The sequence below is a fragment of the Dendrobates tinctorius genome, unplaced genomic scaffold, assembly GCF_039654945.1.
Source record: "Dendrobates tinctorius isolate UK_male_01 unplaced genomic scaffold, ASM3965494v1 ptg000104l, whole genome shotgun sequence".
NCBI lineage: Eukaryota > Metazoa > Chordata > Amphibia > Anura > Dendrobatidae > Dendrobates > Dendrobates tinctorius.
In genome coordinates, this window is record NW_027361772.1 from 15416659 (window position 1) to 15434601 (window position 17943).

General features: G+C 43.4%; 1 protein-coding gene across 1 annotated transcript in view; it reads right to left on the minus strand.

Annotated features, from left to right (window-relative positions):
- Nucleotides 1–7179: 7179 nt before the first annotated feature.
- Nucleotides 7180–17943, minus strand: part of LOC141100441 (uncharacterized) — a 50768-nt gene continuing 40004 nt past the window's right edge. Inside the window, exons 4-7 of the mRNA XM_073588951.1 lie at nt 17459–17701; nt 12086–12232; nt 11035–11141; nt 7180–8857 (exon numbers count right to left, since the gene is read on the minus strand). Of these exons, the coding sequence (XP_073445052.1) occupies nt 8618–8857; nt 11035–11141; nt 12086–12232; nt 17459–17701 (737 nt within the window). The 3' untranslated portion in view covers nt 7180–8617. The remainder of the gene's footprint in view (nt 8858–11034; nt 11142–12085; nt 12233–17458; nt 17702–17943) is intronic.

A 17943-nucleotide genomic window follows, 5' to 3' on the forward strand; every position in this document is an offset into this window, starting at 1 on the left:
TAAAAGTGCTAAATCAGGACACAGAAGAAATGTCTGCGACTGAGAACTATGTGTTCACTACCTCTGTCACTGGTTCAGTACAGTCTCCCTGTGTTACACTCTCAATCTGCAACACTGACATTACCTTTACCATAGATACAGGAGCTTCAGTGGATATCATAGATGGCACTACATATGAACAATTGAAAACAAGGCCAGTCTTACAACAAGTGCAGACTAAAATCTTTCCTTATGGATCTAAAACACCTCATTCTTCGAGGTACCAAACTAGTCGTACCTAAGACTTTGCGTAACTTAGTCATACAGATAGCACATGAAGGTCATTTAGGAATTGTTGGCACAAAGAAGTTACTCAGAGAAAAAGTGTGGTTCCCAAATATGGATCACTTGGTGGAAGAAAAGATTAGACACTGTTCTACTTGTCAATTAATCACTCCATCATCAACCTTAGAGCCATTACAAATGTCTCCGTTACCCACTGCTGTCTGGGAGGAAGTGGCAGTCGATATATATGGACCATTGCCAAATGGCCAATACATTCTCGTAACAATTGATGAATATTCTCGATACCCTGTCATTTCATTTATCTCTTCAACATCTGCTAATAATGTCATACCAGAGCTGGACGACATTTTCTCGGCATATGGTATTCCAAAAGTAGTCAAAACAGACAATGGACCTCCATTCAATGGACATGTATTTACACAATTTTCTGAATACTTGGGATTCAATCACAGGAAAATCACACCTTGCTGGCTGCAAGCCAATGGAATTGTGGAACGTTTTATGCGCACTCTGGGGAAACGTATCAAGGCAGCGAGTCTGGAGCACATCCCACTGAAACAGTCATTATACAAATTCATGCGTAATTACCGCAATACGCCACACTCCACTACTAATGCTGCTCCAGCTCATTTAATGTTCAGCAGAACCCTGCGTATACGTCTCCCTGATGTGACCAGCCATCCTCGACCGAGTGACTCCTCAGTGAGATCCACAGATTTCTCCAACAAACAAGCCATGAAACGTTATGCAGACAGAAGGCGAAGGACACAGTCAAGTGCCATCGAAAGAGGGGATGTCATGGTGGTACGTCAAAGACCAACCAACAAGACCTCACCTGTATATGGTCCTGCAAAATATTATGTTACCAAAAGGAAAGGCAGCATGATCACAGCTGAACGAGATGGACACTCCATAACGCGAAATTCTTCATATTTTAAAGTCATACCGCAGAATGATGACAATGAACTCTCTTTGGTGGAAGATTTGGTATCCGATGGTGGAGAGGACCAACAAGAGGTAGCTGGTCCATCAACAATAGACTCTCTCAATGAGCCCAGACGTTATCCTACACGAGAGAGAAGAGCTCCATCGAGGCTTATTGAAGAAGTGTAACTACAGTTTTTTTTGTTGTTTGTTTCTCTGGTTTTAGAATTGAACAAATAAGACAAAACGGACATATGATTTTTTTGGACGTTTTCATGTTGTTGCATTTATTAGTAATATACACTCACTGGCCACTTTATTAGGTACACCATGCTAGTAACGGGTTGGACCCCTTTTGCCTTCAGAACTGCCTCAATTCTTCGTGGCAGAGATTCAACAAGGTGCTGAAAGCATTCCTCAGAGATTTTGGACCATATTGACATGATGGCATCACACAGTTGGCGCAGATTTGTCGGCTGCACATCCCTGATGCGAATCTCCCGTTCCACCACATCCCAAAGATGCTCTATTGGATTGAGATCTGGTGACTGAGGAGGCCATTTGAGTACAGTGAACTCATTGTCATGTTCAAGAAACCAATCTGAGATGATTCGAGCTTTATGACATGGCGCATTATCCTGCTGAAAGTAGCCATCAGATGTTGGGTACATTGTGGTCATAAAGGGATGGACATGGTCAGCAACAATACTCAGGTAGGCTGTGGCGTTGCAACGATGCTCAATTGGTACCAAGGGGCCCAAAGAGTGCCAAGAAAAAATTCCCCACACCATGACACCACCACCACCAGCCTGAACCGTTGATACAAGGCAGGATGGATCCATGCTTTCATGTTGTTTACGCCAAATTCTGACCCTACCATCCGAATGTCGCAGCAGAAATCGAGACTCATCAGACCAGGCAACGTTTTTCCAATCTTCTACTGTCCAATTTCGATGAGCTTGTGCAAATTGTAGCCTCAGTTTCCTGTTCTTAGCTGAGAGGAGTGGTACCCAGTGTGGTCTTCTGCTGCTGTAGCCCATCTGCCTCAAAGTTCGACGCACTGTGCGTTCAGAGATGCTCTTCTGCCTACCTTGGTTGTAACGGGTGGCAATTTGAGTCACTGTTGCCTTTCTATCAGCTCGAACCAGTCTGCCCATTCTCCTCTGACCTCTGGCATCAACAAGGCATTTCCGGCCACAGAACTGCCGCTCACTGGATTTTTTTTCTTTTTCGGACCATTCTCTGTAAACCCTAGAGATGGTTGTGCGTGAAAATCCCAGTAGATCAGCAGTTTCTGAAATACTCAGACCAGCCCTTCTGGCACCAACAATCATGCCACGTTCAAAGGCACTCAAATCACCTTTCTTCCCCATACTGATGCTTGGTTTGAACTGCAGGAGATTGTCTTGACCATGTCTACATGCCTAAATGCACTGAGTTGCCGCCATGTGATTGGCTGATTAGAAATGAAGTCTTAACACACAGTTGGACAGGTGTACCTAATAAAGTGGCCAGTGAGTGTAGATTATTTATAAAAAAAAAAAAAAAAAGGGGATGATGTAATGTATAATAATTAGATCTGTCTCTTTAAGCAAGCCAGACTTATGGGACTTGGAGGGTGGAGACAAGAGGGATGAGAAGGAAAGTTTCAGTTTCACTTCTGGTAGCATGGGAATGCAAGTGTTATGCTGTGTGCAGGAGGACGAAGAATAAAACATATCTAAAGTTTAATACCTTGAATTCTTCATAACGTGTGGATATTATACACGCTCTCTCCGCTCACATAGAACATCCTGATGTCAAAGTCAACACGTTCTTAACCCCTGCAGCAGGGGTCCTGCTACATGCACTGAAAGCAATGACTGCTGCTTGCGCGCACCTGTATAATCGGGCATACCTCCCAACTTTTGAAGAAGGGAAAGAGGGACAAAGGGTGCGGCGGGCACTGCGGAAAATTTTAGGCCACGCCCTGATTACTCCCATTTCAGAACTAGGCACACCCATGTCCACGTCCCAACCACACCCATTTAGCACTACTGATCACACTGACTGGTACTGAGGGCACAGTGGCTGGTACTATGGGCACAGTGGCTGGCATTTTGGGCATAGTGGCTGGTACTGACGAAAAGAAAGAACAGAGAGAGAAAAAAAACAGAGAGAGAAAGAAAGAGGGGACAGAAAAAAAGAACAGAGAGAGAGAAAAAAAGAAAGGGGAAAGAAAGAACAGAGACAGAAAGAAAGAGAAAGAAAGAAAAGAGAGCGAGAAAGAGAAAGAAAGACAGAGAGACAAAGAGAGAGCGATAAGAGAGAGAAAGAAAGAGAGAGAACAGAGATAGAGAAAGAAAGATGGGAAAAAAAGAAAACAGAGAGAGAAAGAGATAGAAAGAAGAGAGAGAAAGAGAGAACAGAGAGAGAGAAAGAAAGATGGGAAAGAAAGATGGGTAAGAAAGAGAACAGAGAGAGAGAGAGAACAGAGAGAGAGAAAGAAAGAGGGAAAGAAAGAACAGAGAAAGAAAGTAAGAATAGAGAGAGAAAGAAAGAACAGAGAAATAAATAAAGATTAGAGAGAGAAAGAATAGAGCAAAAGAAAAAAGGGAAAGAAAGAAAAAGAACAGAGAGAGAAAGAAAAAGAAAGATTAGAGAGAGAAAGAACCAAGAGAGAGAAAAAGGTAGAGGGGAACTAAAGAAAGAACAGAGAGAAAGAAAGAAAGAAAGAACAGAGAGAGAGAGAAAGAAAAAAAGAAAGATTAGAGAGAGAAAGAAGGAAAGAACAGAGAGAGAAAGAAACAGAGAGAGAAAGAAATTGTCATGATCTCAATGCGGGTTTGACTCGCACACGTGGGGTTAATGTCTGGAACCAGTGCTAATGACTGGCATTTCTGGGGTTAAAGGTTGTGATCCCAGTGCAGGCTTACCTGCACACCTGGGGCTATGATTGTGGCCTCTCCCTGGTTCTGGGAGAGGCTTCTTATAGCCTCAGGACGCTCCCATCCCCGTCAGTTATACTTTCGCCCTTGGCATAGTGTGGTGACCCCTGAGTGTGTTTGTGCTGTGTTCTGGTTGCTTGATTCTCTGTGTACGACTCGGTCTGTTCTCTGGATATTGCTTTGGATTCTGCTTGGTACCTTCTATGTCTGTTTGGTTTTGACTTCTGCTTGGCCCTGACTATCTGTTCTGTCTCATCCCTGGTACTTTACTGATATCTCTGTGTATGACCTCCGTTTTGCCTGACTCTGATTATTTCTGTATAGTGTCCTGCCATCTCTGAAAGCAGGATGCTAAGCCCCGCCCCCTTGCAGTCACATGACCGTAGGTCCTGTGACTTCTTGCTAAACTTCAGCATCCACAGGTCCTGTGTATCTGTACTTTCCGGCTGTACCTGACCACGGGCCCCTCCTACAGTGCGGGTGAGTCCCTGCTCAGCGGAGGCTGCACGCCGGCGCTGACAGGATCCTGACAGAAATATTCTATAAAGATACTATAGCAGCCCGGCTCCCATTGTAGTGCCCACCTGAGCCTCCCGGTGCAGGACATATCATGATCCGCGCACATGGCCGGCATCCCCGATTCCAAGGCAATCCTGCTGTCCGCGCTGTCAGAGGAGGACATGGTGACGGATCTGAAGCATTCCCTGAAGTGCCTCCATGGTTCCGTCACAACCTCCTCCTGAAATTACCTCATTTCCGGTCAGCTTCTAGCACGTCACTTCCGGTAGAACGTCACGTGTGAGTTTTAAAGTGCTCCTCGGGGCTCCGCCGTGTACTCCTGTGTCCGCGGGAAAAGTAAGCTGCTGGCTGGGGCAGTCTCTCCCAAAATTGGGACTGTCCCGCTGGATCCGGGACGCTTGGGAGGTATGAATGCACGCCTCATACACACACACGGTTCCGCTTTGTATGCCTCGTACACACATGGCTCCACTCAGTACACACATGGCTCCGCTCCGTAAAACTCGAACACATGTGACTCTACTCCGTACACCTTGTACACACGTGGCCACACTCTACACCTTGTACACAGATGGCTCCACTCCGTAAACTTTGTACACATGCGGGTTTGCTCCATACACCTCGTACACACGCGGCTCCGCTCCATACACACGCAGCTCCACTCCACTCAGTACACCCCGTACACACGAGGCTTCATTCCGTACACACCCGGATCTGCTCCGCTCCGTAAACACAAGGCTTAGATCTGTACACTTTGTACACACAGGGCTCCGTTTCATACACCTCGTACACACACGGCTCCGCTCCGTAGACCTTGTACACACCTCCGCTCCATACACCTCGTACACATGCGGCTCCGCTCCGTACACCCTGTACACACCCGGCTCTGCTCCACTCCGTACACCTCGTACACATCCAGCTCCGCTCCGTACACCTCGTACACACGCGGCTCCGCTCCACTTCGTACACACAGCTCCGCTCCGTACACCTCGTACACATGTGGCTCTGCTCCGTACACCTCATACACACACGGCTCCGCTCCGTACACCTCGTACACACACAGCTCTGCTACATCCACCCTGTAAACCCCTCCTGACCCCACACATAAACTTCACCTCATCCAGCAGACAACCAGCACAGTAGACTCCTGCAGACACCAAGAGGCAGGGCTGTGCGCCCAGGACCTGTGATGAGGTCACAGGAGGGGAGGAGTCAGGGTGTCACCTGATCAGGGGTCTTCGGCGGCAGGACGAACAGTCAGGCCAGTGGCCACATCAGCTGGCAAGCGGCCAGATGAGCGGGCGCTGCCAGCCCGCGGCTCACAAGACAGCGACCCAAGGCCTGATCCGGGCTTGATCAGAGGCTCTCCAAGCATGACATGACACCCACAGATCATTCCATCAAAGTCTGCATTCCAAAACATCACTTCTTCCCTTCCGAGCCCCGATGTGCGCCCATACAGTAGTTTTCTCCCACATATCGTGTACCCGCGTACTCCGGATAAATTGCACAATAACTTTTGCAGTCCAATTTCTCCTGTTACCCTTGGTAAAATAAAAAAAATTGAACCTGAAGTATTTTTTTTGTGAAAAAAAGTTAAATGTTCATTTTTTTTAAACATTCAAAAAATTCCTGTGAAGCACCTGAAGGGTTAATAAACTTCTTGAATGTGGTTTTGAGCACCTTAAGGGGTGCAGTTTTTAGAATGGTGTCACTTTTGGGTATTTTCTATCATATAGACCCCTCAAAGTGGCTTCAAATGTGATGTGGTCCCTTAAAAAAAATGGTGTTGTAAAAATGAGAAATCCATGGTCACCTTTTAATCCTTATAACTTCCTAACAAAAACATTTTGGTTCCAAAATTGTGCTGATGTAAAGTAAACATGTGGGAAATGTTATTTACTAAGTTTTTTGTGTGCCATATCTCTGTGATTTAAGGGCATAAAAATACAAAGTTGGAAAATTGCAAAATTTTTGCCAAATTTCCGTATTTTTCACAAATAAACGCAAGTCATATCAATGAAATTTTACCACTAACATGAAGTACAATATGTCACGAGAAAACAATGTCAGAATCACCGGGATCCATGGAAGCGTTCCAGAGTTATTACCTCATAAAGGGACAGTGGTCAGAATTGTAAAAATTGGCCCGGTCATGAACGTGCAAACCACCCTTGGGGGTTAAGGGGTTAAGGTTTACTGTCCATTGTGTATAAGTATTTGTATACCAATATAGAAGCGATTACTTATATCAGGCTTTGTATGGTTTAATCTAATTGAGAGTGCAATTTTGCTTCCCTTTTTAACATTATTTTTTTCAATGGGAATTCGTGTTGATAGACTTTAGTAATAAAAGATTAGTTTTAAGATATTTCTTGTTCACACAAGCAACAAGAAGAGGCCTACTGGGCAGGTTAAATAGCGTCGTAGTTTTACAGTTTGGTTTGTTACAAATATGGTGATACCAAATATGTATATTTACTATTCTTTTATGAAAGACAAATACCACAATAATATACAGCAATAGATTGAAATCACTTTATTGGTGAAATAAGTGAAAGTAAGCAATATGCGATACAGCCTTTTTATATACTGTGTGGCAGTCCTAGAAAAGAGGTGGAATACCTGGACTGATCTTTCATTCTCAATTTACAGGTAAACTCTCTTCAGTGAATACAGATTTTGCCATTACTGAGATAGGATAGGACAATTGGTGCTCATAAAGTTCCATGGAGGAGTGAGGAGCTAATGCCAGACACAAACATTCTTCAATAAGTTCTCCTGAGACGACAGATGTCGTAAATGTTTCTTTTTTCTGTTTTGTAACTGTCCTTTCAAGAAAACCGGTAGCAGAATGTCTGTGTCTACCTCTTGATCCTCCCTTCCCTCTCCATAGAACTTTATGAGCACTAGCCATCATCTCCTATTTCAATAATTGGAAAGTCTGTGTACAAAGTTTATTCTTGAATTGATAATAAATGATCAGTCCAGGAGGAGAAAGAAGCAGATTTACCTGATAAGTTATTTTATAAAGTTGCTTATTTTCATGTGTACTATTGATTTATGAAATAAAAATTAAAATGCCGGTTTCTCTTTAAGGAATGCCGTCCGTGGGTGCACATTGTTCAGGGAACCCATACCTTACCCCTACCCCATGACACAATCGTGGGGTGCTCATGGGTTTCCATTCAGCCACATGCCTGCTAAGAGCCCACATGACTGCCATATTGATACTGCTGTGAAGCTCGGCTACAGGCTTGGCTTCATAGACTCTAGAATGTTCGCTATATTCCTCAATGCTGTGGGATTGTAGCATATAAAAGAAGCAATCACACCATCACAGGTTCAATGAGGTCTAAAAATAAAGTAAAAAAAAGTTCTTAAGTATATATAATTTAGAATAGTCCACTTTTTTCAAGAAGTAAAAATGAAAAAAAAAAGCATATTTGTTATTGCAACACCCATAAGTAAATTTTATAAAAATATAAAATGCATTAAACGATGTGTTAAATGCTACAAAGGAAAAAAAAATTCCAGAATTAAGTTTTTTTGGGTTGCCACAACTCTTTACCAAGTGCATTGTATGTACGCCAAAATGGTATAAATAAAAATGTCAGGTTGCCACACAAAAAATAAGCCTCACACAGCTTGTGGCAAAAATAAAAAGGAAAATGTCACGGGCCTCAATTTTTGACTTTTTTTTTTTTTTTTTACAAAATTCTGAAATTCTTTTCATCACTTAAATAAAAAAGTACATTTTGTGTGTGGCGCTCACGCTCCATACTGAATGAATCATGATGTTATGAAGTTTGTTTCCATTTTTTCATTATTTGTATATCATTTACATGTCTGTCCATCCTGTGATTTCCACAATTTCATGACTTGAATCAGAGACTTGTTATACGATTGCAGTTTGAAATGCCTTTCAGGGACTTTAAAGGAGAGAGGAGACTAGTCCAGCTTCATTTCTGCTTGGTTCTTTCCACAACGCTGTAGTCGATTGACAGGTCTCTCCCTATGTACACCCGGGTGCCCAGTGATTGTTCTTCACAGCTCCCTGTGGCTGCATCACCAGCGATCCCACCGTGTGTCCCAAGGTCAATGTGATTGATCTTCTCCAGTGAACCTTTTTCAGTTAATCTCAAACTACAATCCTTGTCATCATTTTCCAGTCTATCTTCCACTTTTAGACATTTCTTCCACTGCAAAGAGAATACAAATGCACCAATAATTGTCAAAAATAAGAATGTTCAAGGGTTTCTGTAAAGTGATTGCTAGGATATGCCATCACTTTTTGATCGGTTGTTGATCGCCAATCAATTAAGTAATTACAAAATATTACTAAATGCTATTTGTTAGTGGTCACAGAAAGCTCCTGCCAGCAATTCTGCAGCCTCTGCTGATGACAGGTTGACTGAGCAGCAGCTTCTTTTCCACCCTGCTCTGTTGACGGGGCGTGACTACTGACATCATTCTGATTGACAGTCGGCTCCCCACTGCCTAGCTGCAAGAAGCCCACTGTCAATCAGCATGACACCAGCAGTCACCTGTGTTGACAGAGCAACCTGGAAGAGGAAGAAATGCCCTGTTGACAGGGAGCAGCTGAATCACTGGAAGGAGCGGTCAATTACCACTCTGAGCCGACGCCGGGTACAACAGGCTGGTAGGTAATAACTGCCTGTCTGTTACATTTTAGGCACAAAAAACATCCTGGATAATCTCTTTAAGGTCACGTTCACACAATATTTGGTCAGTATTTTACATTAGTATTTTTCAGCAAAAACCAGAAGTGAATGAAAAATGTATTATACACCTATCTCTCACAGCACCAATTGGATCTATCTCTGATTGCTGGCATTCAACCACTTAAAAGCTGCTCTTAGTTCCCGACAGCAGCATTTAAGTGTCGTGATCCCAATAGGAAGCCCGTTTGGTCACCAATCGCCCCTTTGTAACATGTTTGTGGGGAATCGATGGGTTATCATGGCAGCTGGGTGTCTACTGAAGATCCTCATTGCCGTCATTTTTGTATTCTTAGATTATGATCCTCACTATGTACAGTCTATAGTACAAGTAATCAAACTATTACAGACTCAAAACTAAATGAAAAAAGTAAACACAAAGTAATAGAAAAAAAGTTTTAAAAAATGACATAATTAAAAAATAAAACAAACTGATTTGATTCACACCTCACCTTTTCCCAAGACACAAAAACTAGAAAAATTAAAAAAATAAACAGATTCTGCATCACTACATCCATAAAGAACCCATAAAGAACCCATCTTCAAAGTAGGAGACTGTTTAACCCGTACAGCATTGTCGTAAAGACATCAGATTTCATGCTTTTTAATCTCTACAATGTCCCCAAAAATGCAATAAAAGTAAATTTAGAAATCTGTTGGATCAGTCCACCAGTGGGCAGAGAATTCTTAGTCTCTTCCAGGTCACCTGATGTGGGATGTTTTCTGGCAGCCTGTATCCATTTCACATAATGCAGGTATAACTGGTAGCAGAGGGACGGTCTCTTTATCACCGCAGTCTTATGTGGTCACTACGGCTCTTATATGGAGAGGGTTCCTTCATAGGGTTTTCTGGGACCACATATGATCAATGATTTTAAAGAGGTTGCCCACTACTTTATCACTGATCAGTGATGACCTGTCCTTGAGTAGGTCATTAATGTCTCATTGGTTGAGGTCCCACATGCAGCACCCCCGCTGATCAGCCGTTCTTGGTGTTGGCATCGACTGCTCAGTCTTCTGCAATTGAGCATTTCTGGATGGCGGCCGAACAGTGGGGGTGTCGGGTGTCTAATTTTGACCAATCAGATATTGATGACCTGTCCCAAGGACAGGTCATCAGTGATAAAGTAGTGGACAACCGCTTTAAAGGGAATCTGTCACCCCTTTTTTGAGATATCACATAATGATATAATTCAATTGTGTGTCACATAAGGATTCTCTTAGTACTTTTGCTTCCCCCTGACCCCGCACCTTTCATGCATAAATACCTTGTTTATATCGGTTCAGATGTATGTAAACTGCCGCTGTCCGGTCCGCTGGGCGGGGCTTATTCACCTGCTCCTCCCCTCCCTGTCTTGCTCTATGCATTTCTTCTTGTGTAGAGCGAGACAGGGAGGGGAGGAGCAGGTGAATAAGCCCCGCCCATTGGACCGGACAGCGGCAGTTTACATACATCTGAACCGATATAAACAAGGTATTTATGCATGAAAGGTGCGGGGTCAGGGGGAAGCAAAAGTACTAAGAGAATCCTTATGTGACACACAATTGAATTATATCATTATGTGATATCTCAAAAAAGGGGTGACGGATTCCCTTTAAGATATGAATCTTATAGTAACAGTAATTTGATAACTCACCAGCACTGCCAGAAGAATGATGGAAAACACTATGACCACCGGTATGCTAATCAAACCAAAATGATTACGACTTCTGCAACCTCCGGAGTGGGGATCAGCCATCTTGTCTGTAAAATAAAGAGAAGTCATCACTTTCCAATGTATGGAAGCATTTGCAGGACAGGAAATCACATCACAGAGCAATAACTACATACAGGGTGCAGCGCCCTGTTACCCAGGCACATAGTGTATGGAGGCCGTACATGACACTTCCAATAGTTGGCATAATATGCAGTAAGCACTATCGCCACGAAAATAGGGGTCACAAGGTCCAGTGTGAATAAAATAAAACTGCATGTGTGGATACTAGTCCATTCACTTCTACGGGAGCAGTAGTGCTCATGTGGGACCACCGTTCAATTCACTTCATTGAGGTGGGTCGTGCGTATGCATGATCACCCCTCTATTCACATCTATGGCTTTGTAAGAGCAGTAATGTTCATGAATAACTTACACTAATTTCAATTTTTTTTCTTTGAATCCGCATGCTTGACCACCACGCCATTCACTTCTACGGTAGTGGTAATAAAAATGTGTGACTACTCCTACAGTCACTTCTACTGGCCAATAGTAGTGCTCATGCGCAACCATCACTCCATTCATTTCAGTAAATCAGAAGCAGGGAATAGCCCCCAAATGCAAATGAGGGGGCGTAACCAAATTCTTGTCACACCAAGGGTACACCAAAACCCCGTCACTTGCATACAAATTACAAGTTACTTTCTCATGCACCATACCAGTAATAGGTGCAGTGCTAGTGAGCTTGTTATAGGGGCTAAGTCCCCTACAGTACTGTATTGACCATTTAAAATGCATTTTAGTGGTGACGGACTCCCTCTAAGGTGCTTTGTCACAGACTAATAATCTGTAAACAAGCCTTCACAAGAACACTGTTCCCAATCAGCCTCCAGAACCCGTCCTTTTATCTCACCAGGAGGTGCAGACTAGATTTGGTATAACCCAGTAAAGTGAACACCAATGACCGGAGATATCACAAGCATCACATTCCTACCTGACGGGATCAGGACACATATGTTAGTGATGTTTCTTTGGAGAATCTGCGTGCCATTACCAGTATGGCCTTCACTTTCACCCCATCTCTCTTTGGATATATTCAGGTGCATTATATGTTCACAACGACCATGTTTTCCATTAAGGTCTAGAGAAGAAGCAGAAACAGAAAGTCATGTAATAATAAGTGGTCAAAGCCTGTAAAACAAATGGTGTAATGGGAAGACGGGTGCCAGGGCACTGCCCTACATATATTCGTCTGTCCCTACAGACTGACATTGTCGTCACTGGTGGAATTGTGTCTGACTATGTAGGGACACACTTTGCTTGAGGAAGAGAATGGTAATGGTAATGCCCAGAAGTCAATTTATAATTACATTTCCAGGAGAAGTTACAAGGGGACAACAACACACTTAAAAATGGACTTATCTTAAGTAGTTCAACTCTGCCATAGGCCATTTCATATAGTGCAGATGGCGAATGTGTTATATAACTGGTATACGAGAGTAACTACTAAGATCAAAGCTAACAAAAAGGCAGCAACACTTACCTGCCCAGGTCTAGGAACAAATGCACTGCAGGGTGCAGCCGGCCCATAAAGCAAGATGTTAGCAACACAGGTGCAAAATACCAGATTAATAGGCACTCTCCACCTACCCATTTCTGGAGGGGGTGACTGCCCAGTATAAAATTGCACAATAAAGGCCCGCATAGGGTGCTGTTCACACAAGGGAACTGCATGGTGTCTGGCTCACAGCCTATTAGTCATGCCCCTACTATTCGACTAGGCGGGCTGGCCAGCACACCCTCAATGCATCCCAGTGTGAACACCCCTCATACGAAACCAAACGTGTCTGGGCTTGGCTGCATCCCGAAAAATGTAGTGCAAAAAGTACACAATTAGTGAGGTATTAGCTAATATTTTGGCCAAAATGCGTGAGCCCGTAAACTGCGCCAAAGTTCCCCACGCTTTGGGGAAATGGGTAGGTGTAGAGTGCCTGTTAATCTGGTATTTTGCACCTGTGTTACTAACATCTTGCTTTATGGGCTGGCTGCACCCTGCAGTGCATTTGCTCCTAGACCTGGGCAGGTAAGTGTTGCTGCCTTTTTGTTTGCTGTTTAAAAATGAATTTTTGAAGACCTGAGTCTTCTTTAGTGGCTTTGCTATTTAGTTAAGATCAAAGCTAGTTCGGTCACCTTTCGGCTTCCCCATGACACGACATTGGGGGTGCAATGGTGTTGACTTTGCAACCTTGGATTTGCCTTGACCATCTGTTTGCCTAGCCCTTTTTTGTCATGATCTGCTACCATCTTGGAATTCTGACCTTGGACTGTTACCTGACTACACCTTTGTCTCAACACTTTGACTATGACATACCATCCTGGCTTTTGATCTCAGACCACTTGACTACCCATCCCTACGGCTTGGCCATGAGTAGTGACTAGCGTCACACCTTTGATATGTTTTCTGTATTTAGCCTACAATGGAGAGACTTGACCGTGAAACCGTGACCAAGGAGAAGTCAGAGACCCTAGCAATGATATGGCCTTCCTGAGGGTCATGGTGGGATTCATTATTGCCTCTAACCTCTGATCTGACACCTTTTCTATCTTTTCCCTTGGAAGGTGACTTAGAAGATTTGGAGTCTCAAGGGAACCAGTCTCAACTTTTTCAGGGTGAAAAGCCAACCCAGATTTGTTAAGTTTGTTCTGATACCTTTTGTAGCAAAAATCACTATCAAATGTAGAGGGTCTCGAACCAAGAAATCATATAAAAAAAACCCTAAAAACGATACTTTATTATTAAAAGACCAAAGGTCACACCACAAAGTGAACAAAACTAAACAACAACGTGTCCAATAACATCCAATTACAAAAAACATGTAATGGGGGTTACCTAGGAGTCCCTAATACAGTCTAACGCTCAATCCTTCCTTGCCGCGGAGGTTGGCACCCTAGGGGGAACGTTGTGGCGCCCCCGCTCAACGGTGGCTGTCCCTAGGGACCCTGATAAACCCTGCAGCCACTAGGGATCCCTTCCCCGATGCTAAAGGGACCCCTATCATTAGACAGAGATCAACTATAATAAGGAGGACCCTAATCCCCAAAAGGATTAAAAACAAAAGGAACACATTAATATACTGGCATTAAAGTGGTGGCATCGTGGTGACGTGATTCAAATAAATACAGTAGAGAAGGTCCACAGTATATAGAGTATCAAATATCATTTACATGAGGTTAGATCCAAATGGCACAAAAATGCAAACTCAACAAATGGTAAATCACTAAATAGCCAAAAATTTGCATGCAAAATGACAATGATCATGCCACTAGATTAGAAATACGGTGCCATTAGATACATAATTCAAACACTCAGTGATCAATGCTGCAGATACTCATCATGTCACACGCCATCTGCCATATACGTGAAGCGCCTCGACGCGTTTCGCCCCATCTGGGCTCATCAGGAGGGCCGATCTCAATAACAATAGTGTCCTGATGTGGTATAGTAGATGTGCTGGCATGATAGCCCTTATTTTATAGTTACCGCCACAGCGTTCGCCAGCTCCGGACGCTATGAAGGGACACACCCCCTTAACGCTACTGCGCATGTCCCGACTCAAAAAGACTCACCCATTGGTTATAGAGTGTCTCATTCATTTCCTCACATCGAGTACGCCTATCATGACTTAGATAACGCCCCTGTCACGGGTGTAAAGGCAAACCCACCCTACCCCCGTATTATACTGCGTTTGATGATAAACGCGCAAAGTCCCGGGGGATGGATATGTGTTAACAGGAACATGTATTGATGAATACGGGTCAGTTTGACCTAATTCCTAACACGCATGTCGCTCATCAATATACCAAAATATGGGGCTTGCGTATGTACAACCCGGAACTGATTGTATTATTTCCGGGTAGGTCAAAGGTGGATCTCACTGTGCAGAGCCACGGCCTCTCAAAAGCGCACTCACTTCATCCATAACACAAACGTGTCCACCGTGCAGGTTCCAGCTTGGAAGCACCACTATCATACATCCCTATTACTGCGCATGTCCACCATCGGCCATTCAATGCCCGCATTCAGAGCGGGTGCATAGCACTCAATGAAAGCCGGCAGAAAGCATCCAGAACAAAGCACAATAGAAACAGGTGAACCCGATCCTCCAATCCAGCAGAGCAGAGGCAATATATACCGCTAGCTCCACAAATGACATACCATTGATGCCCATGTTCATCTCTTAAATATGGTACCAGATGAGACACATACAGTGTAGATCCATGATAAAAAGCATCATGTTAATAGGTGCATTCTGTCCTCTATTTATGTATATATATTTGGCCAATGTATACATCTATGATTGAACACGATACTTTATATTAGCAGAGCAAAGGCAATATATACTACTATCCTCATAAGTAACATACATTTTAATGCCCGTGTTCATCTCTTAAATATGGTGCCAAATAAGACACCCTGTTAGTAGGTGCATTAAATCCTTTATTGGTGTATGTTAAGCCAATACATAAATCTGTGATTGGCCAATATCAGACCTCAAACTACCTTGATCATCTGGGTGGTCTCAGAGCGGGGTGTCAAGTCCCTAATAATATAAGGGGGAAATAATCATCAAAAGAATTTGTCATGGTAGATCCATGTAGGTCTTTAACCTAGACCTTAACAAGAATTTGGAAAACAGTCCAGTCTTACATTTGGTCCTCATAGGAACTATATCCGGGTTTAGTATAAAAATTGATATATAGCAGACCCGTGAAAAAGGATGAAAAATCACAAAAAACAGGCAAAGGAAAGTTGTTCATTTAGTCCCCTTGGTTCACGACTCTCCATCCTGAATATCCATTCACACTCTCTTTTCAGGATGGTTTTATCCGTATTACCTCCTCTGGGATTAATATTCACTACCTCAATAATCGTGAACCTGACCTCAGCAAGGGAATTATTGTGGAATAATTGCATGTGCTTAGCCAAGGGGGTGTCTCTCCCGTTCCTGATGTCTCCCATGTGCTCGCCTACTCTACGTCTGAATTCCCTCTTCGTCTTCCCAATATAATCCTTAGGGCAAGAGCAAGTGGCCAGATAGATCACTCCAGTGGTCTTACAGTTTGAGAAATTGCGTTGGTAGAAGGTCTTCCCCGTGGCAGCACTACAAAAGAATTTGTTGGGCTTCATCCATCTACAAAGGCTACAATCCCCACACTTGAAAAAACCAATAGGTTTCCTCTCAAGCCAAGTACCCTTTGGTTCCGGTCTCTTGTATTGACTATGTACTAGCATCTTTTGTAGTGCTGCCACGGGGAAGACCTTCTACCAACGCAATTTCTCAAATTTCTTTTGTAGCAATTCACAGAGTCATTGATAAACCAAAAGAAAGGACCCCGAGCTGAAACTTCCTGATGCTCTCATTGGCTAAATTCACTCTTAGGAACTTCTGATTTTCTATGTGGATTGGAATATGATAAAATGAATCCTTTAAGTCTAGAATGATAATATATCAACCCGGAAAGCTTTATGGTTGATTTTATAGTTTACATCTTGAAAGGACAGATTTTTAGGAACTTGTTTAGCTTTTTTCAGGCTGATGACAGTCCTGTAGGAGGCATCAGGTTTGCTTATCAGTAAAAGAGGAGACTAGAATAGAATCCCTCTCCTTCCTCTTCTACTGGAACCTCTATAAGGACTGAATCTTTTACCACTTCCTGAATTTCCATTTTCAGGATTAATTGTTCCCCCCCCAGAACTGTGGAGGAGCGCCAGAGTCATCACTCTTTTTTGGCAGTCTTAAACCACATTTAAATGCCGGGCTAGCCTGAACATCACCTGCTACCCCAATGGCTACCTCCTCCGGACCTCTACCAGAAAGGCTTCAACACTTCTATGTCAAATGTCACCAGTGTGTGCCACTACAGTGCTCCCTGGTACATGTACAGACCCGGGGTGGCACGGTAGCCAGCAGACACGCAGAGATGCTGCCTCTGCCTGCATTCCTGCCAAGCCCCAAATGGAGCCTCTGCGGCACTTACAGACCCCGCACAATGGCTCAACAGACCTCATGCCCTCCTAGGCAACTGGGCAGGACCTTTTCTTTGGTCCTCACCTGACACTCTGTGTCTAGGTTCCCCGTGAAGGACAAGAAAACACCTGATGCAGGGGAGAGGTACCGCCTTATTATTCTGTAGCTTTCTTGTCCTTGATGGGTGGATTCCCTCTCAATCAGGTGGTGCTGTCATGCTTGATAGGAACATTTAAAACATACTCTTGTTATAGCAGTGAAAAAAAAGATGGTCTTCAAAAACTAAAGTAATATTACATTCATGCTTTTATCGTATGGAGGTTATTCCTAGGCCTTACCCCTTATTAGAGTAATAGATTTTCTATCTGAACTGACTTGATTAGAGACAGAGACATTTACGGCTTGAGTATAATTGTACGGAATAGTCAGTGTCCGGTCATCAGGGCTCAGCCAGTGTCGGTCCAGCAAATCTCTTCCATCCACTGTCCAGTTGAATGCCCCTGGATCTTCAACAGGGCACACAGTGAAGGATATGGTCCTTTCTGTGTCATTAAGGTATAGTTCCGCGATCCTGACTCGATCTATAGGTGGAGAAAGCTTCTCATTAGATTTTGTTATATTTACATAATGAACATATTGTACTGGCATATACTGAACCTATATCCCACAATGCTATGCAGATCTAGAAAATAGCATAATAGGCATTAGCACTGAAAAGCCATTAGGTCCTTTACCAAGCACCCTCCTCCCTCCTTATTAAAAGGAATATACCTGAAAATAACATTTTCTACTTGCGGTAAGAAGAGGATTGCACATTGCTTGT